We start from the raw sequence: 27,771 nt of genomic DNA on the forward strand, positions 1-27,771 counted from the left end.
AAGCTAGGGCTGGTGCCACCAGAGATGCTTAGATTTGAAAGTCTCACAAAAGCAGTGAGAATGACTCTCACTTCGGAGAAAAGTACACTTATGGATGGTGCAATTATGCATCTATGAATACTAGTGTCTACGGTGAAAATTTGGAATATAAATGATTATTTCCACATTACTACGTTATTATTACTCGTAATTCTTGCAAAACTAAATAAAAGCCCAAAATGTACATAATGTTGGGAATTTTAAAATGAATAATGATAGGGAGACAGAAAATTTAAATCAAATTTATAAACCAAATGATGTCAGTGTCACCAATAAGAAACAAAGCACGTTAAAGGACACTTAATTAATAATTCAATCATCTACAACCACATCATTTGGTTTGCAAATTTGGCTTAAAAAATTTGATCTCCCTAACATTACCTTTTTAAAATTGCTAGCTATTAAACATGCACATAATTTTCAGTTTATTGCGACAAAGGCTTGTAGCTCTCTTGAGTGATTAAAAACATTTCTCCACACCCAAAGTCCTATGCTTTGAGTTTTCAATCTTTTGTGAATGGTTGGCAAGAAAAAATCGGCTCATGATGTTTGATGATCTATCGAAGGAAGTCTGGTGAAGGAAAATAATCAATTTCTTATTAAACTCGATTTTCAAACAAAGTATCTAACTATTTGCTACAATTGATTGACTAAACACAGAGTCTTTTGATTAATTTTTTGCAAAGATAATATTTACATAGTGATTTATAATATGAATGGTTCTAATCATAAACACAAAGTCCTGTGAATCGGCCACAAAATTTTTTGAGTAGAAATTCCTACTCATTCTTGACTAGTCAAGTACTATTCAATTTCAAGTACTGTCCTAAAGTACTAGTAAAGCCTGTTGATAAGTTCCAACATAACAAAAGACGCTATTTACTAAATATCATTATATACTTAGGTGAAATGTGGTGTTTAGGATTAAATTGGCTAACTCACTCATTTGTTGAACAAAAAAGAAACAAATGTCAACTACCTAAACACCAAACGAGGCCTTATAATGTCATCTCTTGTTCCTATACTTTGGGCAAGGCTGGGTGAGCTACCTTCATCTTTTCCTTAAGTTTTGGTAGGATTTGCGCAACATAAGAAGGCAGGTCTTTGATTGTTCGTGGGCACTGTTCTAAAAAGCTCGCCTAGGCGGGCCTAGGTGGCTGGGCATCATCTCGATTTGTCCTTAGACGTTTGAAAATTAAAAAAGTACGCCTAACACTAAATCCTAAACCCTAAACCCGCTTAGGCACTAGGCCCCAGCCCACCGCCTGACTAGCGCCGTCTTTTAGAACCTTGTTCGTAGGGTCAGTTTTGGCAGATCCAGTTGAGATGTACCTCTAGTGCCGTCCCTTTGTGAACCGTGAGTTTTTGTTACCACAACTCTTTAAGTAACAGCATGAAAAATACCTAACTGAAAGCTGAAATGATAACCCGAATAGCGACATTAAAAGCACTTCGCCTTTCGAAAAGCTTGCATTGCATGCTCATTAAGCACGTTACATTACCAAAACACAATGAGGAAATTGCCGTCGTTTACTTGGAGCTCCATTATTCTTAATTCACAATCTTAGAACAAATTTGAGATGATAACTCGTCCTAGGATATAAGGCCAGGAAGTTACTCCTGAACTTACAATTACGATACATAGTTTGACCTAGATTATCAGCGTCAGAGCTACAAAATTTCAATTAGCCATTCAGCTCAATCTCCTTCATTCATCTGTTTCTTCCGCTTTCTCCGTTGATCTCTCAAACCTGAAAGGTGTACCAATATCAACAGAGTCAAACAGAGCCCACAGAAGCTAAACACCAACCACCCCTCACATCCTCCACCCAAAAACACACAGAAAGAAAAGGGAAGAAGAATGTACGTGTTTTCTCCTCTTTTCTTTTCCTCCTCAAAGTCACCATGTTTCTTCGCTTTTGAGCCACCTCTTTCCCATCAATGTGTACCTGAGTGAGAAAGAGAGTATAAAATACTGGAACCAAACGGACATAAAATAGAAAATGAAAGATCTTACTCTGAAGGCTTATTATTCACCGCAATAAAGTTTGTTAAATGAAAGTAAATTCCAATAATTTTTCATGTAGTAATTTCAATATCACGTTCTCATACATCTGCCGATAATCTTATGGTAATTATATTTTATCATGCATCATCTATTCATGCAATAAAACTTTAAAATCAGATCACAAGGAGAATAAGTACAGACTGACTATAGCATCTAGGTACTACCTCATGCCCAGCACTCCGAAGTGCCTGGAGTGGTTCCACGCAATCCTGACCAATTACTACCAATTTGCTTCTTTTCTTATCTCCCGAGTCACTGCTATCGCCAAATTTTTGCTTAGCCAATTCTTCGAATTGATGTAGCAGGAAAGGTGAAACACCAGCCTAAGAAAATAATAATAAAACAAAGGATCAATCTCATGTGCTCAAAACTAATGTGATTAGTGGCCATAGGTGCAAACACAACAATGCTGAATCCCCTTATAAAGTTATATATGTATCAATCAAAATACCCTTGGTGGAGATCATACTCATATTATTTGGTCGAGCCAACCAATCATTAGTTCAATTCCAAAGCTCTCGAAAACCCCAAATGGGGAAAAGAAAGTTATTAAGAAATGTCAGGTTACAAACAGAAGTGATTAATTCTACATTAAATGGCCTTTCAATTATGAGTCACCATTATTTGGCCCTTCCTTCACGAAACAGTCTATGCTCATTTTCAGACCATTTCGAGGATACTCCATTTAATGCAATTAATCTTATTAGGTGGGTGTTTTGAGTTGAATGTTACGCTCTCGCTGTCAGTCAAGCTTTAGGCTGATATCCTATCTTTCCTTGTAACTCATCTTTCTTTTCATGGATATTAGTTTTTGTTTCTACATTTAAACAAAATGATAGCATGAAAAACTTATTCTGGCAAGATTAACAACTAGCTTCTAGAAAAGGTCAAAGTGAATAAGATCATTTCCCATCAAAAAGGAAGAAAGTTATTTAAGATCCTGAGATAGTTACCCCTGTCAAATAACGATGTGAAAATGACTTCGGTTGTAATGGGCGCGAAAGTAACATCTTGAGCTCCTGTGTTTCCAAACAAAAGTAGATCAGCTGATATAGCTCCAAACTGTAGACTATGCATACTAAACAATCATAAGAGGCACTTTCAGAAATCAGAATCTTCATATTATTAGCAACCTGCTGCAACTTTTTTAAACTCGCAGAGCTGGCTTTCTTTTGCTTATGACTTTTCACCCTTTCCTCCTCACTGTCATCATACTCCACAACTAATTCAATCAATGCTGCATTTCTTTCGAACCAATTTTTCTTTGATTTCTCCTGAAAAATAAAATAAACAAGTCATCACGAGAAAATTTAATAAAAGACATGAAGGGGAATTAAGAGCAGACTCGAAAATTAAGGCCAAGCAGATGAAACATAATATAGAGAAACAGGAAAGGAAAAAGAAAAAAAAAAAAAAAAGAGAGTAATATGATTGTAATGATTTAGATACAGCAGAGCAGGTAAGGCACAAAGAAGAAAGAAGAATTAGCAGATTAATAACTTCTAATCTAAGAAAGAAAAACAGCAAACACCCAGCAAGTCAAAGGACCAATAGAATGATACCGGTTAAGAAGCTTGTGTGGGAATAACTAATCAATGCTTCAATACCCTCTTCAATCAACGCAACCAGTGTCCAGTTACAAGATAATAGGTTTCATTAGGACTAAAAATTAACCCAAGGTATGATTTCCGACCCACGTTATTTTATTGATCAGGCATGAATGATGCATGGAGCCGGTCCAATGGCATACAAAAGCAGGACAGTCCATATCGAGTTGATTGAGACTGAGCTAGAGCCAGCTCAAACAGCATTAGGCACAACACAAGGCCTATTTGGTTGGGCCTTGTGTTGTGCCTATTGGGTTGAGTCTTACATTACAACATGTTATATTTATGTTATCCTTAGATTATAAGATATAGTTTTGTTAAAGAATAAATTATTCTACAGTGATACCTTAAGTTATTTGTATTTGTTCAACAAATATTAGTAGTACCTTATTTCTAGACTAGAAACATCACATTCACACCCATGTAATGAATGAGCAATGTGATAGACGTTTCTGTAGTGAGATGGAAGTTACAAATAAGAGAGAGATAGGATATGGTATGTGAGATAGTAATGCAAAGAGTTTGTTTAATATCATATTAGCCTTCATCTTAAAATAATATCATTTAATAAATTTTAATGTACAAATGATATACCTGACATTTTCGATATTTAGGTTGACAAAAAAGATTCACGTTTTCTTTGGGGGTGGGTGTTTAAGGAGAGTTCACATAGTAATAATCTAGATTATTTAACTATTTAATTAGTCGACTTTTTAATTAAAAAAAATGTTAAAAAGTCAGGTAAAGCTTTGTGAGTTCTAGGCTTGTTCTTATGGCCCATTCAATCGTTTGGACTAGGGCGTTGGCCAAGCTTTTCCTCATCTGGGTCAGAAATTTCAGCCTGAACAGGGTGTTGAATCTTAGAGCAGTTCCACCGGAGGTGGAATAGCCCACCACCCAGTCAAAAAACCAAGCTGGCACCCTGTCAATTCACTCCAGCCCGTGCGTTTGCCTGGCACCCAGCCCAAGCTGGTCTCCAGACCAGCCCATTTTTGACAGACCTTGGGACCGGGCCATTTGTGTTGTTGCGCCTGGCAAGTGGCGCGTGGGTGTGAGTAGCAGACAACAAAATCAGAGGCGGGGCCCAGCGGCGCAGGCGCACTAACATCTCCCCCGGGTGGGCGACGTGGCCCAATTTCTGCTGTTGGATTTCCAACGGCTAGTTATTCTAGACCATTGGATTTCCAACGGTAAAAAAAATTTGAATTTCACTTTTAAACTGAACCGTCCAATCACACATCAACAGTCCACGTTTTTTCCCCAAAAAAAAAATATTTTAAGTCAGAAATTAAAAATAAAATAATTAATTTTTATTATTTTATAATAAAAAATAATAATATTTTAATAAAATTGACCAGCCTATTTTTTGTATTAGGGGTGGAGATGCTTTGGCCTATTACTATTCATTAAGGTCTATTATTGTTCACTTGAGTGGATAAATGCGCTGGGTGCTGGCGCAAAGTCTTTAGGGGTGGAACCCTAGGGTGGGTAAGGCCTAGCCTTTCATGCCTCAGGCCAAGTCAGACAGGACCAACCAATTTTGCAGCCCCATTGAACACTAGAATTGCACAGTAAAAATCTAAATTGATGTAAATACCTGGGAATCTTTTCGCATAATCTTGTCTATTTGACGTGCAAGAGATAACCGTTTCATGACCTCAGGCAAGTATGCACTGTCCATGGGAAATCGCTGAAAACTTTCCTGGGTACAGAAGAAGAAACATAATAAGGACAACTGTGGACAGAAACCAGACTGAAAACATTAAGTGCTGTCACTGCTAAATTCAAAGTAGCACTTAATTTTTCCTTAATTTTTCCTTGATGTAATGTTACCTTGGAAAATGATTTGCACAATGAAGCAAATTTGGAGCTCTCATTTGGCGCAATTAGTGCAATGCTGCACCCATCAGCAGAAGCTCTAGCAGTTCTACCACTTCTGTGAACATAAACCTAGTGAACAGAAAAAGAACAAAACAGCCCAGTCAGAAAATGTAAGGACCTCATCAAACATGGCAAAAAGCATCCAGATGTTTACTTCTGCGGAATGTGGGAGCTGGTAGTGAACAACAGTTCGAACACCAGGAATATCCAGGCCTCTTGCTGCAACATCAGTGGCCACAAGTAAACCATGTTCATTTCCACGAAAACGATCAATTGCCTGCATTCAGCACCATCAAGAGCGGTAAGCCTTCAAGTCCATAACCAGGGATCTAGAATCAGGATATACTTTTGAGTTTTGACACAAAATCAAAGGTATCCAAAGAAAGAAAATACCACATCATCATAACTAAACAGAAAATTATGTCTGCATCTCCATGTGGCTCCAAGCACAATACAATGTAGGAAGTTCACAATAACAATATTTTTCGATGAAGCCTTTCAAATTTTCATTCTCTTTACCAAGCATGAAAAAGAAAACAAATAGTAACAGTTTACTATTCGTGTACGATCGTTTATCATAAAGAAAGGAGAAAGGAAAAAAGCCATCAGATCTGTCCGTAGTCATGCTGGCTAGGCCAAAAAATTACACATTTCAGATCGAACTCTAGCAGGTTTGGTAAGATGATTGTAAAAGTACCTAAAAGAAAAGAAAAAACAAAACAAAAGAAGAATCCCTTTGCATTTCATAGTTTGATTCATTGGAATTATACTAATTTAAAATAGGTATTTGTTTATTCATATAACTGCTCTCTTTAAATTACACCAAGTGGCATGTGGTCCAATATCCTAGTGGATAGGATGTTGGGTTTCTACCCATGTGTCCCGGGTTCGAAACTCCCCCTCCCCTAAATTATTGTAATAGTTTCGAACTCTTCCCCCTCAATGCAAAATAATTAAAAAAATACCTACTGCCTTCAGGTCCTCAAAAACTTGAACTGAAAATGTTGAAATTCAAATTTTCTTTCCTAAATAACCATTTTAGTAGTGTTGAATACAATCTTTATCAAGCATTCACATCACCAAAACTTACACTGCAAATCTGAATTTGTCTCTCAGCAATAAAATTTAAACATAACTTTTTCTTCGCAATATATATCTGGTACAACCTTATTTAACTTAATTGGAAAAGTGAAAGTCAAACCTTCAAGCGAGCTCGCTGCTGCATCTGAGCATGAAGTGTCCAGACATTGATGCCAAGAATGCGCAGGAGTGATGATATGTGTCGCAAAGCTGCAACTGATGTACAAAATACGATTGTGCGACCTTGTCCATGAACACTTAAAATATAATACAGGTAGGCGTCTTTATCTTCTTCCTTGCATCTGCAATTCTAAAATGATTAAGTAACATTCCACTGAAAGGCTCATGAACTAAAACCAGAGAGACAAAAAGAAATGGCTAAGCAACTGTATAGCACAATCCAAGTAGTCATCTCGCTCAAATTGATATTTGGAATATCAACCACATGATTAGGTGCTAACAATAACACCGAGTTAAAAGCTTTGAGGAAAACTTCATGATGTATCATAACGAAAGCCAATGCCTACCCAAATTTTGCAAAAGGGTGCAACAATACTTCAATAAAATAAAAAATAATCACTTGACTTTGTAACTAATATGACTTCAGTGAAACATAAACATCCATAATCTATTAATCTCCCATGACACTTATCAAGATCTGACAATTTCACCTAGGTAAATGAATCTATAATACAAGATTTAACTACATACATACAACTATTAGGCAACTGAGTAATAAAGTTTCCTCATTTCATAGGCAATAAGAAGCCACGAAGGAGTGCAGGCACAATAGAGAGGCAAGAGCATATTGAAGGTACACTGGCTTTCTGATATGCCAATGTTTGTTATCAGGTCCTCTCCACAAAAAAGTAGACACCCTTCCACGCTTTGCACTAGAGGAAACAACACTCAGTGTCCTAAGAGGACCTATTTAACACTTGCGTACGTCTGTACTAGAAAATTTTCTTTATTCTATAAACATTTGGAAAATATGAAGAGTCTAGGCATCATAGTGAGGCAAGAGCAGATTAAAGTAGAGAGCACTGTTTTTAGTCAAAAGAAGGGACACTCTTCCTAGGTCTGCTTTAGAGGAAACAACACTCAGTATCTTGTGAAGACTCCTTTACAATGCAACTTGGTGTAACAAAACTTCCCTTGTTTTAAGATGAAGGAAACTACTAAAGAGTGTACTCATCATAGCGAGCCAAGAGCAGATTGAATATACAAAGCACTGGCTTTCTGAGATGCCATTATTTGTTATCATGTCCTCTCTTAAAAAAGGAAAGAAGACAATCTGAGGCCTGCATTGGAGGAAACAGCACTCCATGTCTTAAGAAGACCACTACTTTGCCACTAAAGCTATTAGGTAACACATTGGAAGAAAAATCTCTCTATTTTTTTAGAAAAAGGAAAACATAAACTGTAGGCATCATAGCGAGCCAAGAGCAGACTGAAAGTACAGAGAATTAGCTTTCTGAGATGTCATTGTTTGTTATCAGGTCCTCTTTTAGCCAAAAAGGAAGCCACCTTTCCGAGGTCTGCATTAGCAGAAAGAGCAATCCTCGCCTTCCAAGGACCTTTTCTTGGGATTCACATTCTTACTATTAAGCATATACATACAGTGCAAACTTAGTGTAGGATATCAGCAAATGACAGGAAGGCAACAAGGAAAAAGATGACCAGGCTTCACATGTACAAATGAACGAAAACAGGGAGAGGAATTCACTGTTTGAGCATCTATGTCTGATCATTGAAAGACCTATTGCCCATATCTTCTTGTAATTTATGAAAATATATTATTGCTTCCTATCAGAAAATAACAAGGATGCAGGAAAGGAAGATAAACTAAAGGAGAATGAAGGAAATAAAAAATAAAGAGAAAAAGATTAGAGGAGGAGAAAACAAAAAAGGCAGAATGAGAAAAAGATAAATAATACAAGGAGACAGAAAAACTGGGATAAGTAACTTCAAACCAATATTTGAATGATGTGTGAAAATCATCAACCCTACTACAATTTATACAAGCAATCTGAAAATAATAAGACACCAAAAATACACCAAAAGGAATACTTGAATAACACGACAACTGAAAGCCAACACAATAACAAATAGTAATAGAAATGACTCAACTCTAAATTGTGACGTGGAGATTAAGTTTGTGCTCAGGCCTAAAATAACTATACTTTCATTCTTAGGAAAACTAACGAAAAGGGCTTGAAAATTTTGAGTTTTAATGATAAGGACAAAATAAAGGGTAAAGTGAATAGTACCAGGATTGACTTTTTAAGTGTAAAAATGTGGTTTTTTGTTAAAGTGAACAGTACCGCAGGCTTTTTGTTAAAACTCCCTTCATTCTTTGCATCCATTATGAAGGCATTGAACCTTAGCTGGAGCTAGTCACCAAGCATGAACCCGTTAAACTAAGGTATAGAAGTGATTTGCACTAGCCCTATCTGAAAGAAATAAAATGGCATCAATTGTACAATCACATATTTTTTTGGGGACAAATTACCAGATATCTAGTGTTCCGGGAAAAGTTAAAAATTGTGTGACCAACTTTTGTCGGAATAACTAGAAAACAAGTTAAGGTATAAAGAAAACACAAACATATTAAGCTTCACATAATTCAATGGACAAACAGAAATTTCAAAAAAATCAAAAAGTAAAATGGCTGAATTAATAAAGTGAATCGACTTTGAATAGACACTTCCAGAAACTATATTAGCCATCTCACAACGAAGTTCTTATTATTGGTCAAACATCTAATAACTAAGTACACGATACTATGTGGAGATTTGTAGCTCCAGAGGAGTGAGTACTTATATCCTAATACCTTCAGTAAAAGCTCAAACCCACTCCCCCCACTTTGTACCAAGAAAAAAAACTACAATCCATTACTTATGATGCACAATGGATCGAGTATGTTAACCTACATATTGGATCTAAGGTGTAAGATGTCCCACCGTTAACTTAGTTACTAACGAAACCACCAACAGGCCTATGTGCATATGTTACGGAAATACGCATGAAAGTATATACATAAATATTATATATATATTGGAGAGAGAGAGAGAGAGAGCTGAATGGAAAAAAAATAAATTGAAAACACTACTCTAAAATGACAAAGTCGGTAAGGTGAAATGTATTCTCATGAATAAGAGTTCCACATGTCAAACAATAGATGGATAGGTTCTCATGAAAAAGAGCTCCTCATGTCAGATAATATATGGAGAGGTGAAAGGCACGTACTCAATGAATGACTCCACAAGCTTATTTGCCAAAATGGATGTATTTGTCAGATCAATGATGGCAACATTGTCTCTCATCCCTGCTCGCTCACTTAGAGCTTCTATAGAATTCACCCCATCAGACATTGATTGGTTGGGTTTTTGTGAACTACGCTTTAACTTCTTACGGAAATCAGGAGAAAGTGCTATAGTAGCAGAGAAAACAAATGTTTGTCTTTTCTTCCTCTGGAAGTTGGAGATCGCAACAGAATTTTGTGCATTTTCAGAATGAGATTCAGTTGATGTATTCCTCACTGGAAGCATGTCAATTATTGACTGCATTTCATGAAAATGACCATTTTCTATCATTCGATCAGCCTCGTCCAGCACAAAAAAAGACAACGAATGTAACTGCAAAAGCAGAAAAAATTAGTCAAAAATCAGTTTATCCATACATGTCAAAGGTGTACGCATGCATGTAGCTCATTAATGAGCCTGAGCACAAGCACTACTTGATACCACAATTGCAACTAGTCATCATATTTTTTTTCTAAAATATGGACCAGTGAAAAAGCTAGAACGGGATAGCCTCTTCCAATCAAGGCTACATACATTAATATTAGCTTACATGTATGACATCACAAGTTACTTTAGAGTGATCAAACAAATGAAAAACTTCAACGTCGTACAAGCTCTGCTAGAGTTCATAATCCTCCCAAGATGTTTCCAGTTTTCTTATTCAGTAATTACTTCCACCTTTTTTTTGTAGTGGTAAGCTTGTCTTCGTGGTAACATAGTTATGCCTGGTCAACTGGAAAATACAATCAGTACACACATGTAAACAAGTCTAACTAATCTTGAACTCCTAGGTCTAGTCTTTAGAGTAGTCCAATTTATAGAGAATGAAATTACTATTTTAATCATCACGCAAAACCAAGACATGAATACTAACAGCACATTGCACAATAATTATAATTCAGAAATTGAAAATACTGACATGCATCAAAACGGGAAAAAATGAAGGGAAAAGCAAAATTTATTGTGAGAAACAACATCTTGTCTTGCATTAAGCAAATGTTAATCTTCGTTCAGTACTGACCTCGACGAGATGCTTTTCTCCACCAGACATAAGTTCCCATAATCTCCCCGGAGTCCCAACAACAATCTCAGGTCTACCCTTTAGAAGTCTCTCCTGCTTTTCCATTGACATCCCTCCAACTATTGGAACCACTCTAATATCAGTATCCTTGGCAACTGCCTTTAGATGATCAGAGACCTGGAAAAGGAAAATCGAAAAATCTCACATTAAAATCTCAACATGCGGATTCTGAATCGAACAAGGTTCACAAAAACCCACATTTTCAACTGATTCAAAAAGAAATTTCAGTATTGCTGTTAAAAAACAATATGGCAAGGCATGAGTAAACTGTTGCTTCCCAAATAATGCGAAAATAGCCATGAGATACATTACCCTTTTCAGAACCTTTAACAAACTTTTGTGGCCATGCTAATATAAGTGCCAAACAATCCTAACATTGGCTGCAGCCAAACTTTGCATTTTCTTACATGCTGATATGAAAATATACACAAGAACACCCGTGGCAAGAAAAACAAACAGTGTAGTAGTTTGTTGTTTCTTCGGTTGCTAATACATGTTCCCACTGTTGCATTGAGCAATGCGAAAAAATTTCACCAAGACATTGTGCATAGATCAGGAAATATTTTAGGAGCTATCATACAGAAGAGTCCCTCTTGGAAAGCTCACAGGGTAAACTTATATGCTCTCTAGTCACTAAAAATGACATGGGGACAGAGAGCTACAGAAATTATATGAGGTTACTGCTTAGTGTATTTACTAGTTCTCAAATGGCATCTAAAATCTTTAATCCTCAAAACACAGTAATGCCCTTCTCCTTTGCTTGCATGAAGATTTTAGTCCTAATAACAAAATCCGCAATACCTGTGTCATGGAGGTGGCTTAATTAAGACAAAGGGAATGACAGATTGTAAGGGCTGATGTTATCAAATCTAACACTATTAAGGAGATATATCTCTTTCAAGTTTTTAGGCTCACAAATTGGGCTTAAACATGAGTGCAGCAGAATTGTAGACTTCTTGTTTGCCCATTATCAAGGGTCTTCGAATTGTATTGGCTTCTCTTCAAATTTACTTAGCCACTATGTCTGCTTCTTCCGCCAAGCACATGTAGCACATAGGACTTACACTATCATTTTCTTCTATATCGTCAGACATTTAGTTCAGATATACAATTTAGGGGAACTTCAGGCACTTGATATACAAGCCTTTGTAGTTCCTACACTCATGTCTTGTTTTAGTTACATGGAATTACTGACAACCACGGAATGAAGAAGTAGCTGGGTCAGGGTAGGTTGGTGGGCTGTTTATCATATATCCATTCCTTCTCATTTATTATAAAAGTAAGAAGTACGTAAACATGCCCTCAATGTAGGATTCCTGAGGCATGATTTGGGAATGAAAATCATTCATTCACTAGGAATGGACTTTCATTTATTAGAGAAACCAAATGCTTAATAAAAAGAGTTTCCAGAAAAGGAAAACTGTTGTTTTGTGGAAAATTACATGAACAGAATCAACTAGCAATTACCTGAAGTGCAAGTTCTCTTGTGGGAGTAATGATAAGGGCCCGTAGAAGACCTTTTGGAGCAAACTTCTCTGCTTCCACCCCCTTTTCATCAAACATCTTTACAGCCTTTTCCTTTTCATCCAATAAGCGTTGCAAAATGGGCAAACCAAAAGCAAGGGTCTTTCCAGACCCTGTTTCGGCAGCACCAACAACATCCTGTCATATAAACCAATTTAATGAGTACCAAACAAGAAATGATCATTGCCCATCAAAAATGTTACATAACAACCTTAACCAACCTTCCCTTGATGAGCAGCAGCAGGAATACAAGCTTTCTGTATTGGCGTTGGGTTCTTGAACCCAAGCCTATATATTGATCTCATGATCAGATGATGGAGTCTCAACTCATGCCATGCATAATACTCATCTTCATCGAAACTCTCTTCGTCAATTTCTTTTTTTCCTTTGCTATCGTCATCTAGAATCACATTTCAATGCAGAAAGTGATGAAAGTATCTTAACATAGCACGTCCAACAAGCATTGTCAAAATTACATGTGCTTCAAGAAAATATACAATAAGTTCAAAAACTGAACTAAACGTGTGAATATTTTAATTTGAGTGAAGAGAGTGGCAGGAAAAAGTGATCAACCTAATGGTGGTTCACCACCCAACCTGGCTAACCACGACCAGAAAGTAAAGAAATTACACATGCTAGCATATAGGTTTAGCCTTAGTATAAGACACATCAAATTTTATAAAGAAGAAATAAATTCTCCATGGCATTCGCCTGAAAAATCAATCAATTGAAATTTGAAGGTGCAATTCTTATCAAAGAAAAGATAATGAAAATGCAGTTCAAATTCTGAAAAAAAAAAAAAAAATCCCTAATTCCATAATCATTAATGCAGTTAATATGCATGAAGTGATGTTTGACAATAACATTGAATTGAGATATCACCAATCCATCAACATATTAAGGGCACATTTCATAATTCTTTGTTATTTAAATTATGGATAAAAGAAGAAAGTAAAAAGAGTGATGGCAAAGATGAGGGGAAGAGGAGAAACATCATATTGGAAGGTCTATAAATAAAAACCAAAACCAACTTCAAATAGTTGTTTAGTTTTAGTTTTAAGTACTTTCGCCCGTTTCTTCTTTACCTTCTCATCTCACTCTCTCCTTCCCAACATAAGTAACACAAACAATTTTGAACCATATAATGCTCTAAAATCATACAAATTCGATCAAGTTTGTCGTGGCGCAGAAAACAAAACATAAACAAATAAACTAACGAAATCAGCACTAAATTTTCTATAAGTAAAAAAAATACAGGACTAACCAACTGTACTCTCCACATTTTCCAGGGTCTTCTTGGCCTTGCTCTTCTTTTTCTTGTTCTCCTTAGATTTCACATCCTCATCCTTACTTTTGTCTTCAACCTCATTGTCACCATTTCCATCAACATTCTCAATTCTCTGAGCTTCGTCGGGCTTCTTTTTCTTTTTCTGTTTCTTTTTCTTCTTTTTGTTTAGCTCGTTATCATCCTTGCCCAATCTCTCTTTTCCATCCGCCTCAACCCCATCGCCAGCACCCCCATTAACTCCGCTGCTGCGCTTCCGCTTCTTGGACTTTTCACTTTGCTTACAGTGTTCCTTGCTATTCCTATTTGCTACTTGTGGTTCAGGAATTTGAAACCCATATGCGGCCTCATCAATCTCCTCAAGCATTAGGAAACCTGCATTCATTCATATAACAACAGCAAACTTAAACCCATAAACCCCAGAAATCAACTTTCCCCTATCTTCTTTTCCAAATTTCCCAGTAACCAAACAGAAAAACAAAACGCAAGTCGTTATCACTATTCAATCAATGGAAAAGGATAGAGAGATGGCACGACGAACCTCCTTCGAGCTCGTTGTTGCCGACCAGTTGAGTGAAGGCGTTGTCATCGTTGGGGAGAGAGGGGTTCCATGGGAGCGAATCGAAGCGCTCGAGCTCTGCGTCTTGCTGTTGAATTTGCTGCTTCTTGGCTTTTCTCTTCAATCCGCGGGAGAGAGGTGGTGGCGCCATTGTCCCAGGAAGGAGGCAGCGAGCGAGGAGGCTGCAGGAGTAGGGTACCGGGTTGAAGGGAGAGGGTTGGGGAATACTTATAATTTTGGGTTTTTGCATGATTTTCACTCGACAATTTTGAGATTTATTTCATTTTGGTCCCTTTAAACTTTTTTCCGTCCTAGTTTGGTCCTTGTTTTTTTCATTTTGGTCCTTAAATTTCCCTCCTCAATTTGAGCTCTAATATTTTAGGGGCCATCTCTAATCGAGAAAGGTCTTGTCTTCAAACCAAAATATAATCTGATTTGTCTAAAAATTCATCTCTAATCGATGGTTAGGCTGTTACTTATAGAGCTCATCAAACCATTATTTGGCCAAAGAGGCATCAAGCTGACCAAATGTAGCCCCCCCTTTAGCCCTTTTATGGGGTTCAACTCCTCAGTTGCAATAATTTATTCAAATTCAACAACTAGAGTTGAAAATATCGAACGGTAGTTTAATTCAATTAATCAAAAAATTTAAAGTATAAACTTAAAATTAATACTTTATTGAGGGGGTTTTATTTACCTTCTTCGGTTTGAGATAGTATATGAGTATGGTTTGACACTGTTCATTTAAAAATAATTTTTTGCAATGCTATAATTTTGAACATGACTATATTTAGCCATTTTTATTTCGATTAAAGGACATAGATTTCAACTTGTTTGCAAAGGGAATGTGTATAATTATAGTGCATGTGGCAACAGAAACTAACAAATCAATCAAGCTGGATTAGTTTGGCTTTAAGCCTGGCAAACGAGTTGTGTTTGTCGAGTTCATGTCATTTTTGTGTAATGCATGTTATGTGAACAGGTCGTGTCGTGTCATACCCATTATCATAACGGGTTCTTAAAGGATCGTATCATTTTACCTGTTAAAATTAACAGGCAAAATGACCCGGCCTGATAAGACTAGTTAAGAAAATAGAAAATTAAAATTAACGGGTCGTCTCAAACTTTGTTCTTCATTATGTCTCACTATTGTCGTTAATGGTTATTTTTCATTCTTTATTGTCGTCTCTATAAATTCAAGTATGATTAAACTGAAATGTACCACCGTTCTTTAAAAATAAACATTGACATGTACTAACACAATTTATTCTCAAATTGCCACATAAATATATTTTATAGTGTGTTTTTTTAGTAATTTAAAATTATTAAATTAAGATTTTTCTTATCGTTAACGGGTTACCCACATGTATGCCTAAACCAACCCGTTATCTTAACAAATGCTTATCGAGTTATCCGATAACAACCCAATTTGTTAACGTGTAGACCCAAAACTTGTTAATTTCGTGTTGTTTCGTATCGAGTTATATTGTACAAAATTGTTAGGCCTACCTAGCTCAAACTAAACAGGATAAAAATAGTGAAGTGTTTGATTTAGTGCTAAATTAGGTCTCAGAGTAAAATATTTTAAAACCAATGTTTTTGTTGATAGGACAACGAAAAGTTATGAAACAAATACAACGCCATATTGAATGCAAGATTTTCAAGGCTAACTACCTTTGAAATCAGTCATAACTCCTCATTGCTAAATCAATCATAACTCCAAGATGCAACCTTTGAAATCTCATGGCCGACCCTAGGTTGGTTTAGGCACTACAACCTAGGGTCGGCCATGAAATAACATGTTGGCCAGGAAAAGTCTCAACTCTAATCGCTGACATGAGCCTGAAATTGCATCCGTGGCGCTACGGTAATGAGCACAAAATCAATAAGATGAGTTTATTATTACTAATCTTATTTTACCTCTGGAAACGATTTGTTTTCTCCCCAAGCTATGGAAGAGAACAAAAACTGGTTTTCATTGCGATGACAGGAATACGTGCTGAAATAAGAATGTCACTATCTATGTCTAGCTCTTCGAAAATTCTTGGCTGCGCTTGGCAGCAGCGACGACCGCATTCATCAATATTCCACGGAATCCACCCTTCTCCAGCTCATGAATGCCGGCAATGGTAGTTCCACCAGGTGATGTTACATCATCTTTTAGCTGACCTGGATGCTTCCCAGTAAGACAAGCCATAGATGCTGCTCCGAATACCTGGCAAAAGACGCAAAGAATCGGACCTCCTCACAACTCGGAATTGAAGAGAAACAAATCGACAAAATGTTGATGAAACCGAGATCTATACTGTTAAAGTTTGTGAGAAATAGAGACACATTGTGTGATGGTTTGATGATGCAAATGACTTCTTGATTACTAAACCAGCAAACAATACAAACAGACTTACAGTTTGAGATGCTAGACCCAATGCAAGTTCTCGAGGTAGACCTGCAGCAACTCCTCCATCAGCCAAAGCCTCTATCGCCAAATATATATATGCAGGACCACTGCCACTGTATGTTTATAAAATGTATTAATCAACCCACAATTTATGAGTCCACCTCTCACGTTACGGGTACACTTATTGGGACAAAACTTAATGGTTGACGAACCTAAAAACTTCTCTGTAAGCTAGGGTGCCAGGGTACTTTAAAGGCAAAAAAATGACTCTAATTTCAGTAGACGATAAGTAATGTTTTACAGTGGTGAAGGGATCAGAATCATTTAATGATAGACAAAGTCACATACCTCAGGCCAGTAACTGCGTCAAAGTATTTTTCATCAGCTTTCCATGTCTTGCCTATTGATCCAAATACTTTAGCTATGAGGTCCCCATCTTGTTCTGTTGCACCTCCTCCCAAGCTCAAAACTATTTCACCAGAAGATAGAGGCGTGTGAAATTTTTCATCCATTATACAAATATTGGCACACCAAATTACAAATAATATGAAAACAAACCAAGGAAAATGCACATAAGATAGAGGGAGACTTGAGGAATTCTAAAATACATTGACTAAACATAACTAATCAGCATTTCACAAGTCGTGTCATGATCACATGTCATAGCAGCATGATCTACAGTGGCCAGATATCATATTCCAAGCTTTTATCTAATTAATACTAAAAATATACTTCTCTTCAGTGTGCAAAAAGTTGATATTTTATATAGGGAGTTCTATAGGCGAGAGAAAGTATTAACATAAAGCTTACATTGGGAGAGTTCTAAAGGAGAGAAAAAGTATTAACATAAAGCTTATAAAGGGAGAGTTCTATAGGCGAGAGAAAGTATAACATAAAGCTTAGTAAATATTACTTTAGAATGGCTCGCTAAAAACAAAATATTAGTTTTGAAAGAAAAAAAAATCCTACCAACCTATTAACAACATAAACGACCACTATATCTTAAATTTTCGTTTTTATTTTTTTTTTCAAAACGGGCCATTGGCAAGGAATTGATGCACAGAATCCGCTGCTATTGAAGGAATTACCGGCTTTCACTGAAAAGCTGATAACTATATGGACCATATAATTGTATGTTAGCATTGTACATGTTAACTTAAACAAATCAAACTGTAAGCACAGTTTACAGGCCATAAAGAAAACGATTATCATACATTTTTAACATTCAATATGAAAGACTAAAATATTAAAAGGATAACAGAAGTACCTGAAGCTGCTGCACCGACAGCTGAAGGAGTATTTGGCATTACCCTAATAAATCGGCTGTGACCTGCCCATTCCTGAAAAGGTTGGAACAATTTTGTTGAAAAAATAGTTGAAAAACTGGACATCAAGAAAGACAGAAAAGGATGTTCTCATACAGGTAGGTATTATAGAACTTAGAGAACAGAGGTCAAAAAATAGCAAGAGATGGCGGGTGCAATAGATTGTAGTTATACGAATTCACATTATTATTTGCAAAGTATAAACAGATAAAATTATTTATTCCAAACAAATTAGATACTTCAAAGTCATTTCCTGGATCACGCCTCCCTGGTAGGCATTAAGAGCTTCCAACCCAATAATTTTTTAGAGATAAATGGACCAAAACAAATTATTCTGTTCCTGAAATCATAAAAGTAGAAACCCCAAATTACTAAAATGGCCCTAGATATTTGGAAAGTAAAGGGATAAGAAACTTCAGTTTTCATTACTGTGTAGTCACAATTTGAAGGGTGAAAACAGGTTAAATTTAGGAGTGGCTAACTGTTGTAAGTGTAGGCAATTGATTCACGTTGTGGAAAGAGAGAAATGCCTTGTCAATATCTCTCAGAGTCAGCAATGTTATTGTAAAAACAGCAACATACTCTTTCTGGTTGTTGGCACATTCAAAAATGGGATTAATGACTATTACACTGTTATTGACACTGACTTGCAAGGAAAGCAAAGGAGGAGAACTACAAGTCCCCAAAATTTAATTCAATAACAGATGATAAGGTGATGACATTTGATGCACACATGATATATTGCTCTTCCAGTTCATCAAATTATAGTGTGTATGTTTTGTTTTATTTATTGCTATTTCATCCTCTGTATAGTTAACCGACTTCACATTTCTCCAAAATAAAAAAGCCCATCCTACTTTGTTTTCTATGTCTACAATTTGGTGAAGAGTAGCATCATATTTTCCATTCACTTGACACTGCAAGGAAACCAAACGTGGAACAGAACAATAGATATATTCATCTATGGAACTAGACAAAGAAAAGAGCGACTCTTGATGTTCTTTGGGAACAAATGTCCTCTTTTACTGTCATCTTCTAATCAGAACCATAGGGCAGAGGCAGAACTAAGAATTCGCTCGGCAGTCAAAAAGATTACATACGCATGAAAGACTGACATTAGCCCATCCCAGCTCTTTCATCCTCCCTTTTCCCCTTCGCAAAAAGTTAATTTCTAACTCTCTGCCATTCTGCGAGCCAATGTGCTTGCAATAATGTGTTAAAAAATAAAGTTATACATGTAATATTCAGTTATAACCACACAAACTCTTAGCTATGCCTTGCATTGCGTATTTTTCTTGTTTCCGCTTGCCTTTTTGTGCCCCACAACCATGTTAATCTTTTCTTACGTAGTACTCAGAATAGAGCTTATTCAACAACTTGGTTATTCTATGTGCAACACTGGAATCAGCAGTTGACACATGTAAAATGCTTAGAAAATGATTTCATTTTCCTTTCGGATTCCTTTCAGAAGCTGAATAGAAAACAAAGAAAATTGACACACTAAAATTGGAAGATAGAGGTTCAAAAATGAAATACAGAGTGTTTTTGGCCAATCCATACAGTCAATGTGGATAAAAGCAAGAAGAGTTGTAAGTGAGAGACCTGCAGATCTTTCAATTTGACACCAGCAGCAATTGAAACAAGCAGCTTCTTCCTGGAAAGCAGCGGCCTCAACTGCAAAACTACATCTTTAACTGCACGAAATCAAAACCGCGACGATATCATTATCTAGTAAACAATCGCAAAATCACCACCAAAATATTCATGCCCATATACCTCTACAATCAACCCACATTATTTCAATCGTCCAACACCAAAATAAAAAAATAAATTAAAAAACCAATATATAAGAACAATCAAATCGTCCAATTAAAATCATTTTTCCAAACAAATCCGAGATAATGGAAAGTGGAAATACCAACTTGAGGTTTGACCGAGAAAATGACGACGTCACTCTCTTCGACCACCTGCAACGACACAACTTCAGTCACTCGGCCAATTAGATACAGAGAAGTGTAAAAACAGGGAAAATGGGAGGGCGGGAAAGGGGTCGAACGTCGTCGTTTTTGGAGTGTAGATGGACTCCGAAGGACTCGAAGGCTTGGCGTCGACTGGCGTCAGGGTGGAAGGTAGCGATGCGATTGGGAGGGAGAACGCCCGATTGGACGATTCCTCTGGCGATGCTCTCGGCCATTTTACCAGCTCCGATAAACCCTAGCTTGTATGTTTCCGTCGGGATGGGTACCGCCTCCATGGCTGCAATGCGACGCAGTATCGTTGCCAAGTCCTCTGATTCAGTTTGCTAAGTAGAGGCAGAGGCCCGAGGGAGGGAGAAAGTAGTTTATTTTTTATTTTTTTAACAAACATACCAACGGGAAAAAAGTGGACTTAGCATTACAAAATTACATGTCAATAATATAATTTAAATTTATTTTAACGGGTATCAAACTTAATATATCCCACTTATAAAGTAAAATAAAATATAATTAGACGTGGTTCTTAGTGGCATCGCCGGTTTGTTGTTTGTTTGTTTGTTTTGGAATGATCCTCCAACCCAAAACAAAAGGAAATTTGATTCGATATTGGATTAATGGATTGGATGCCACGTGAAAGCATGGGTATTGGTGGGACGATGATGTGTGACACGTGTCGTATTGTTTGATGTTGGATACTTGGATTTAAATATCAAGTATGCTTTTCATCTGACGTGTGAAGAGAGTAAATTGATCGATTTTCTTTCCTTAATTTTCTTATTTTAAAAGTGTTTAATTTCCTTCAGTCTCCCATTTTTATTGAACAATTATTATGGCATGGTTGTTAATTATTAATTTTTCTTCTTGTCATTTAGTAGTACGATCTAATAGTATTCATACTCACTAGTAAGTACGAGATCTTAGGTTCAATTTTCGCCAAAGGTAAATTTGAACCACATTACTGGTAACTCATTGTAAGGCTTAGCACACTCTCTAACCTCCTTAGTGTAGATAATTTCGTTTGTTAAAAAAAAAAACAAAAACAAAACAAAAAAACTACTAATTTTTAGTTCTTAATTTCCATCTTTGTATATAGAGGAATTCAAGATAGATGGAGAATGCAAGTGGATAGTAACTCAGTTAGTTAAAAGTATTTGTCTTTGCTCTCGAGGTTCAGTATTCAATCCTCCCCTTTGTGTAATTTAAATGAATGTAATGTAGATTATCCTATTAAAAAGATGGGAAGAGAATAGTAGTAGATTTATAAAAAATATGTATAGAGAATAAATCAAGAAGGTAAGAGATTCAGTATCAACTCGCCCTTAACCCTTAGATTAATAGGGCAGACCCCACATCTAATAGTTGGGTAGCACTAGAAAACCACCTTAAAGGTAGATGACTTAACAAAATGATCATCAAATGTCTTAATATTCGAGCATTTCAACTTGTTGTCAACTAATTTTAAGGTGAATACTCCAACTTAACATGGTGTTGGAGCAAAAGATCTACAATTATTTTTGTAATATTTCTTTAAAATAATCAACTTCACATGGCATTCAAATATACATTCAAGCACTAGGCGAGGACTCAAACAATGAGCAACATGTTACAATTTTCTATGAATGGTTAGTCTCTTGCATTCAGATAAAGTTTACATCGTCTTTGTCACGACACCGCATGCAACCTTACTATAGCTAAAATTAACATGTGGAAAGCAAAGTCATAGGTCAATCTCATGGCTATGCTTAGTCGTAACAACAATCGCATTCATCATGCTTGCACGAAATGCACCCTTCTCAAGCTCATGAATCCCGACAATGGTGGTTCCTCCCGGTGAAGCAACTTGATCTTTCAGCTAACCTCAATGTTTTCCTGTTTTCATTATACCATGGATACTACTCCATAGAACTTCAACACAAGACAAGACAAATCGAAATGAGAAACGATAAACTAAAGGCTCAGGTCGTAGGCAGAAAGTGTAGCATATCATGAATCTGCCTAACATTTTTGACTTAGAAAAAGGGCATTGGCAGATAACGGCAACTACTATGATCATGTGGTTTATATACTACTTATTGTCTATCGAGTGTCCTCCCAGTTCTATTCTTGAATAAAAGTTTGTAACCGGTTTTGTTCTTGTGTATTTCTCTTGTTTTAAACTTTTTATTTCCCAAGTGTCAATAGAGTAGCAAGAAACTTAAACTAAAGGCAAATATGTGCTTCTTAGGTGTTGTGGATGCAAATTTCTGCCATCTCTTGATTTGACGAAAATGCATCCGTAAAATAATAACACATTTTATTAAGACCAAAAGCCTCATGCGCCCACGATAAATGGGGGCTTTGGCCGAAGAATCTCCAATGCCAAAGTTAAAATTCTGAAAAGGATGTGTTTAGGAGTTTGTGTGTAACCAATAGCTTAGCATTTTAGTGAGATAAAATAGGTATTTATAGGAGGGTGGTCGGCCCTTAGGGTAGAGAATGGCTGGCCATATATGGTGGTATTTGAAGAATAATTGCAAGATATTATGTGAAATAATATCTTGCAATTAACATGGCAATTATTCCTAAATTAAATAGGAAGTTTTGGGAGTTACCTTTTGAATAAAATCAATAAGGGATTGATGAGAGAACTTTGAATAAATACTATATTGATCACCTTTGACTCTTCCTTGATTGAGTCGTTATTGTACGTTGCATGCCAGTGGAAATCCCAATGTGCCTTGAGGGTAATTTTGTCCTTCTAACCCAAAAGTCCACGTATCACCTCTATAATTTTTTGGATTATTTTTTGCTTCACAAATGCCCCCACATCTAATGGGTTATTCGCAGAAAAGGGCAATAGGTGTAAAGATCTCCAACTTTAATGCAGATTCCCACTTAGACTTAGAATTAGATTCTTCTAGGAAAGGGAAATAAATCGCCACCAAGGTCTTTTAAGCCTACCTTAAGTAGGGAATTAAATTAACTTCGGAGGGCAATTATTTATCCCTACAAGAAAGAGAGAAAGCTAGAGGATATTTGTTCCCCCTCCCTTATAATTCTTATTTGCTTGCCGTGCAAAAAACTATCTTCCGTTGATTTTTTTTTTTGTCTTATCCTTTCGCACCATGGTAAGAAAAACTTAATTTTCTTTGTCTTCTTCTTGGGTAGTGCTGTCATGGGGTAGTTGTCGAGGTGGTGCGACACGTCTAATGGCAAGGGCAATGAGTCTGCTCAGCAAGGGCTGAAGATGTGGTGTGGCAGGGGCCATGGCTTGGCTGGAGCCAATGGCTGGCTCAGCATCGGTCGATGAAGTGGTGTGGCATGGGCCACGGTTTAGGCTGCTCGGCTTACCAAGAGCAGCTGCATATATGAGGTTGGGGCTTAAGGCACTGGTGTGCAATGTTGGTATGTTAGCTTGCTTACTGGACCTTTAATTGAGAAGAAATCATTCGGCTACTAAAAAGACGTCAAAGCCTACTATTTTTGCCACTGCAATGTCTATGCTGCTTGCCAAGAAGAAAAAAAACTGCTTGAGTTTGATTTCTCAGTTGTCGTAGATGGAGCAATCGAGGATAGTGCTGCCAAGATCAGAAATACTGAAGATAATGTGTCGAGTGAGCAAAATGCTGAGTGCGAAGTGGCTGCTGAAGGCAGGATGGCTGTTGGAGAGCCCAAGGTCACCCAAGCTGTTAAATAAGTAGTCTTCTCTATTTAGCTTGTCTCAGATTTGGCGACCTTCGTATAAGTTTATCAATTTGCTAGAAATTTAATAAACTACTTTCTTCACTTTACTCTATCTTTGTTTTTCTTGAAACTTTGCTTGCTTGAAGTGCACTGCAAAACTTTTAGCCATAGAACCTTCGGTCGAACATGCTACTTCAAAAAAGGCTGACAATCCCATGGAGTCACTATGGCCGTGAGTTTTGGCTTCTTGCAGTGTTAATGCTTAGCTAGTATTCGAGTATTCGATTCTATGAGCTACGTGACCTATATCATAACATGATAAAGATCTATAGAATATGAAAATCTTTAACTAATAACATCAAAATAACTATTTATGTGGAAATTCACGAGCAATTTTCCCCCTTCCATTGAAGAGTAGACCCGGATGGGCGACAAAGAATTAGTTTATCCTCTCGCATTGGAGAGTAGACCCAGTTGGGTGTCGGGGAATTGGTTTATACTCTTGCATAAGAGAGCAGACCTAGATGAGTGTCGGGGAATTGGTTTATCATCTCGCACTAGAGAGTTTACCTAGATGAGTGTCAGGAAATTGGTTTATCCTCTCGCCCTGGGGACAAGACCATATAGGTGTCAGGGAGTTAGCTTACCTTATCGCATTGGAAAGTTTACCCAGATAAGTGTTGGGGAATTAGTTTACCTTCTCTCACTGGATAGCAATTAGTTTACCTCTCCCACTGGAGAGCTTACCCATATAGGTGTCGAGTGATTGGTTTACCCTCTCGCACTAGAAAGCTTACCCAGATGGCTGTCGGGGAATTGATTTACCTTCTCGCACTATAGAGCATACCTAGATGGGTGTCAGGGAATTGGTTTACCATATCACATTGGAAAGCAATTAGTTTAATTTCTCACACTTGAGATCATATAAGTCGTTGTCGTGAGCATAACTGAGGAAAGCTGGACTGTTAGACAACTGAAATAATCCTCAGCCTGTGAGGTCTTGTTCAGCAATCTGCTTAAAACTTCGAACTGCTTGTAGAGCCCATGTAAATATGTAAGTGGGAAGCAAGGTGTGCTGTTCCCGAACCATCGTGTGTTCTTCTAAGGCTTGGTTGATCGTCAACTGAGAATCTGAATGAATTGCAAGCTTCTTCACCACTAAGTCTTTCCCTAATAAGGGTTGTTAGCAAAGCCTCGTATTTTGTCATCTCTTCCTTTGACGAAAATACACCTGCAAAATAATAACATCTTCGATTAAGGTCAAAAGCCTCATGCGCCCATGATGAATGAAGAGACTTTGGCCGAAGAATCTCCGATACCAAAGTTAGAATTCTGAAAAGAATGTGTGTTAGGAGTTTGCGTGTAGCCAATGACTTAAGATTTTAGTGGGATAAAATGGGTATTTATTGAAGGGTGGTCGGCCTTTATGGTGGAGAATGGTCAGCCATATATGGTGGTATTTGGAGAATAATTGCATGATATTATGTGAAATAACATCTTGCAATTAACATGACAATTATTCCTAAATTAAATAGGAAGTTTTGGGAGTTACCTTTTTAATAAAATCAATAAGGGATTGATGAGGAGTGATGAGAGGTATTTGAATAAATACCATATTGATCACCATTGACTCTTCCTCGATTGAGCTGTTATTGTCCGTTGCATGCACGCGGGAATTCATGTGTGCCTCGAGGGTAATTTTGTCCTTATCACCCAAAATTTCACATGTCACCTCCATAATTTTTTGGATTATTTTTGGCTCTACAAGTGTTATGGCAGATAAGACAAGTATAAGAAAATCCATATTTTTTTATAACTTCTTAGCTTATAGAAAGCTTCAATTTCAGAAACATGCATCCATTACAACATATAAATCTCTTGCTTGAAAAAGGACAACATAACAAATGTGAGAACAAGGAATAATTGTAACCTAAAACTACTTCAGTAATGACTGCAGCGGTACAAGGGACTAACAAATTGACCATGACTAGCCCATTCCTGAGTAAAAGATTTGAACAAAGTAATCAAAATGTGAAAGTTAACTTTACCCTAAACTCAAATTAATGATATCAGAAAACTTTTACAATCACATCGCAATAACGTTAAGGTAAGTTCCTTTTTTACTTACTAGATACTTGATTCGTCATTTTCATTGTTACTGTGCCTGTTGTATCATAGTAAAAATATACAAGAATGACTTTCAAACATGAACAAAATGGATTTGTCTATCAAGTCATACAGATTGCTTCTAGAAATTGGTCAAGGAAACATGCCTTTCGTTTTATAATAGCACTTATCCACCAAATAAAATTGTAACAGTATAACAGGTATATTTTAGCTAAAAAATTCTAGTGTTCATGAACTATCTAATGGTTTAGGCTGATTCGCAATTAGATGGTAAGCATAACTGATTACTATTGGTTATGGAGAATAGCAATTTAGTAGATCCAATTTAAGAGCCGATGCATAAACTTGCCCTTAAAAACCAGCTTGTAAGGAAAGGGTGCCCATAAAGCTTTTAAACCACTTGAATATATGTTATTTTTCCTATGTGGGACAATGGGTTCCTAATGTTAAAACCAACAACAGTGTAATTATACACTAGCCCAAGATCAACAAATCAACAAAGAAAGGTGTGAAGAAGAACAAGCTAAAAAGATGAATCAAAACATTCCAATTTCTATTTTCTACACAAAAAAGATCTAGCATTGGGAGGATCTGTTCCAACCTACAAGCAAGGCCCATAACAAATTTAAGGGGCGAACAACATATATGTTGCATGAGTTTCTCTCTCTGTTTGATTTTATCATTCTTCTAAATAACTCTAGGATGATCAATTCTTGTTTAAAAGTTTTGGTTTTAGATACTTGGATGTTGGTTAATTATATTTATTATTGCTGAAGATTTGCACAAGTGTATGTTGAACAAGATCATCTCACTAGCTATAGGTAATATTCTTTTTCTCTTAATTATTTATTGATTCGGATCAAATTTTGATCAAGTTCCAAATTAGACTTGTCAATGAACTAGAACTTGATCAAAATTTGATCCGAATCAATAAATAATTAAGAGAAAAAGAAGAATACCTACAACCAGTAAGATGATCTTGTTCAACATACATTTGCGCAAAACTGCAACAATAATAAACATAATTAACCAGCAATCAAGTATGTAAAACCAAAACTTGTAAACAAAGAATTGATCATCCTAGAACTATTTTGAAGAATGATAAAATCAAACAGAGAAAGAAACTCATGCAACATATATGTTGTACTATGACTACCCGTCCCAATTGTCATTATAATTTTCTCCCCAAGTGTGTGAGATGACGATTATGCCCTCAGTAGCTTAGTGACGTGGATGTAAATATGCAGTTTTAAATAATCTTCCTCGTTATCGTAATTAAATCGTACTCAACGTCATGAGCGCGTCGGTGCGAGTTAGGGTCGAATTGGATTCCTAATGAAAATGTTACAACAATTAAAGAATGAGTTAGGGTAGAAATATATTGTTGGGTTGACTATATGTTATTCACTAATCAATTAGTGTCTGTCATGTCTAGCCCAATCAGATTTTAGGTTGAATTGTTATTTTTCTTGGGCTAATTGGAACCTAAAACTCTCTCTTTTTCTTTTTCTCACGGCAGCCCAATCAGGGCCTTACTTCTTTTTTTTCTGGCCAATCCATGACCACACACACACACACACACACACACACACACATGTATCCCTGACCCTCTCCTTCTTTCTCGATTCTTCTTTCCGACTATACAACCGTGACGACCAGCACGTCTCAACTTCAATCGGGGTGTGTCATGTTCACCCCTTAAATTCGTTATGGGCCTTGCTTGTAAGTTGGAATACATGAACATGAAATTACAGATTGCGAGCATGCCACTACTAGTTTTCACTAATAGATGGTGAGTGTGTGATAGAAATTTCACTATTTAGCTTCTAACAAATAGATTGCGTCATTAGGTA

The 27,771-nt window shown here is 36.7% G+C and overlaps 2 protein-coding genes across 2 annotated transcripts; both read right to left on the bottom strand.

The window, feature by feature from the left end:
* Window positions 1-1,472: 1,472 nt before the first annotated feature.
* Window positions 1,473-14,580, bottom strand: LOC108867603 (DEAD-box ATP-dependent RNA helicase 13). The gene is made up of 15 exons (XM_048576487.1): window positions 14,412-14,580; window positions 13,850-14,245; window positions 12,807-12,985; window positions 12,529-12,723; window positions 11,002-11,178; window positions 9,925-10,313; window positions 6,797-6,977; window positions 5,750-5,872; window positions 5,548-5,664; window positions 5,312-5,416; window positions 3,241-3,381; window positions 3,061-3,126; window positions 2,272-2,430; window positions 1,907-1,988; window positions 1,473-1,790 (listed from the first exon to the last, which is right to left on the bottom strand). Exons 1-15 carry the CDS (start codon window positions 14,578-14,580, stop codon window positions 1,738-1,740), a joined length of 2,532 nt encoding a protein of 843 aa, XP_048432444.1. The 3' UTR covers window positions 1,473-1,737.
* Window positions 14,581-16,300: 1,720 nt separating this feature from the next.
* LOC125473486 (pyrroline-5-carboxylate reductase-like) lies at window positions 16,301-20,529 on the bottom strand. The gene is made up of 7 exons (XM_048576363.1): window positions 20,209-20,529; window positions 20,071-20,119; window positions 19,755-19,846; window positions 18,095-18,167; window positions 17,176-17,296; window positions 16,835-16,940; window positions 16,301-16,644 (listed from the first exon to the last, which is right to left on the bottom strand). The coding sequence occupies exons 1-7, from the start codon at window positions 20,404-20,406 to the stop codon at window positions 16,456-16,458; spliced, it is 828 nt and encodes a 275-aa protein (XP_048432320.1). The 5' UTR covers window positions 20,407-20,529; the 3' UTR covers window positions 16,301-16,455.
* Window positions 20,530-27,771: the final 7,242 nt, after the last annotated feature.

This window comes from the organism of the source record quoted next, unplaced genomic scaffold, assembly GCF_019419815.1.
Source record: "Pyrus x bretschneideri cultivar Hongxiangsu unplaced genomic scaffold, Pyrus_bretschneideri_v1 Contig9, whole genome shotgun sequence".
Lineage (NCBI taxonomy): Eukaryota > Viridiplantae > Streptophyta > Magnoliopsida > Rosales > Rosaceae > Pyrus > Pyrus x bretschneideri.

Coding starts and splice junctions, on each gene's coding strand:
- LOC125473486 (XM_048576363.1), bottom strand. CDS start 20,406: ATGGAGGCGGTACCCATCCCGACGGAAACATACAAGCTAGGGTTTATC. Junction 20,120..20,208: donor TACACTCCAAAAACGACGAC/GTTCGACCCCTT, acceptor GTGTCGTTGCAG/GTGGTCGAAGAGAGTGACGT. Junction 19,847..20,070: donor CTCGGTCAAACCTCAAGTTG/GTATTTCCACTT, acceptor GATTTCGTGCAG/TTAAAGATGTAGTTTTGCAG.
- LOC108867603 (XM_048576487.1), bottom strand. CDS start 14,580: ATGGCGCCACCACCTCTCTCCCGCGGATTGAAGAGAAAAGCCAAGAAG. Junction 11,179..12,528: donor CAAGAGAACTTGCACTTCAG/GTAATTGCTAGT, acceptor TTCCTTTTCCAG/GTCTCTGATCATCTAAAGGC. Junction 5,873..6,796: donor AGCAGCGAGCTCGCTTGAAG/GTTTGACTTTCA, acceptor TGCTGAATGCAG/GCAATTGATCGTTTTCGTGG.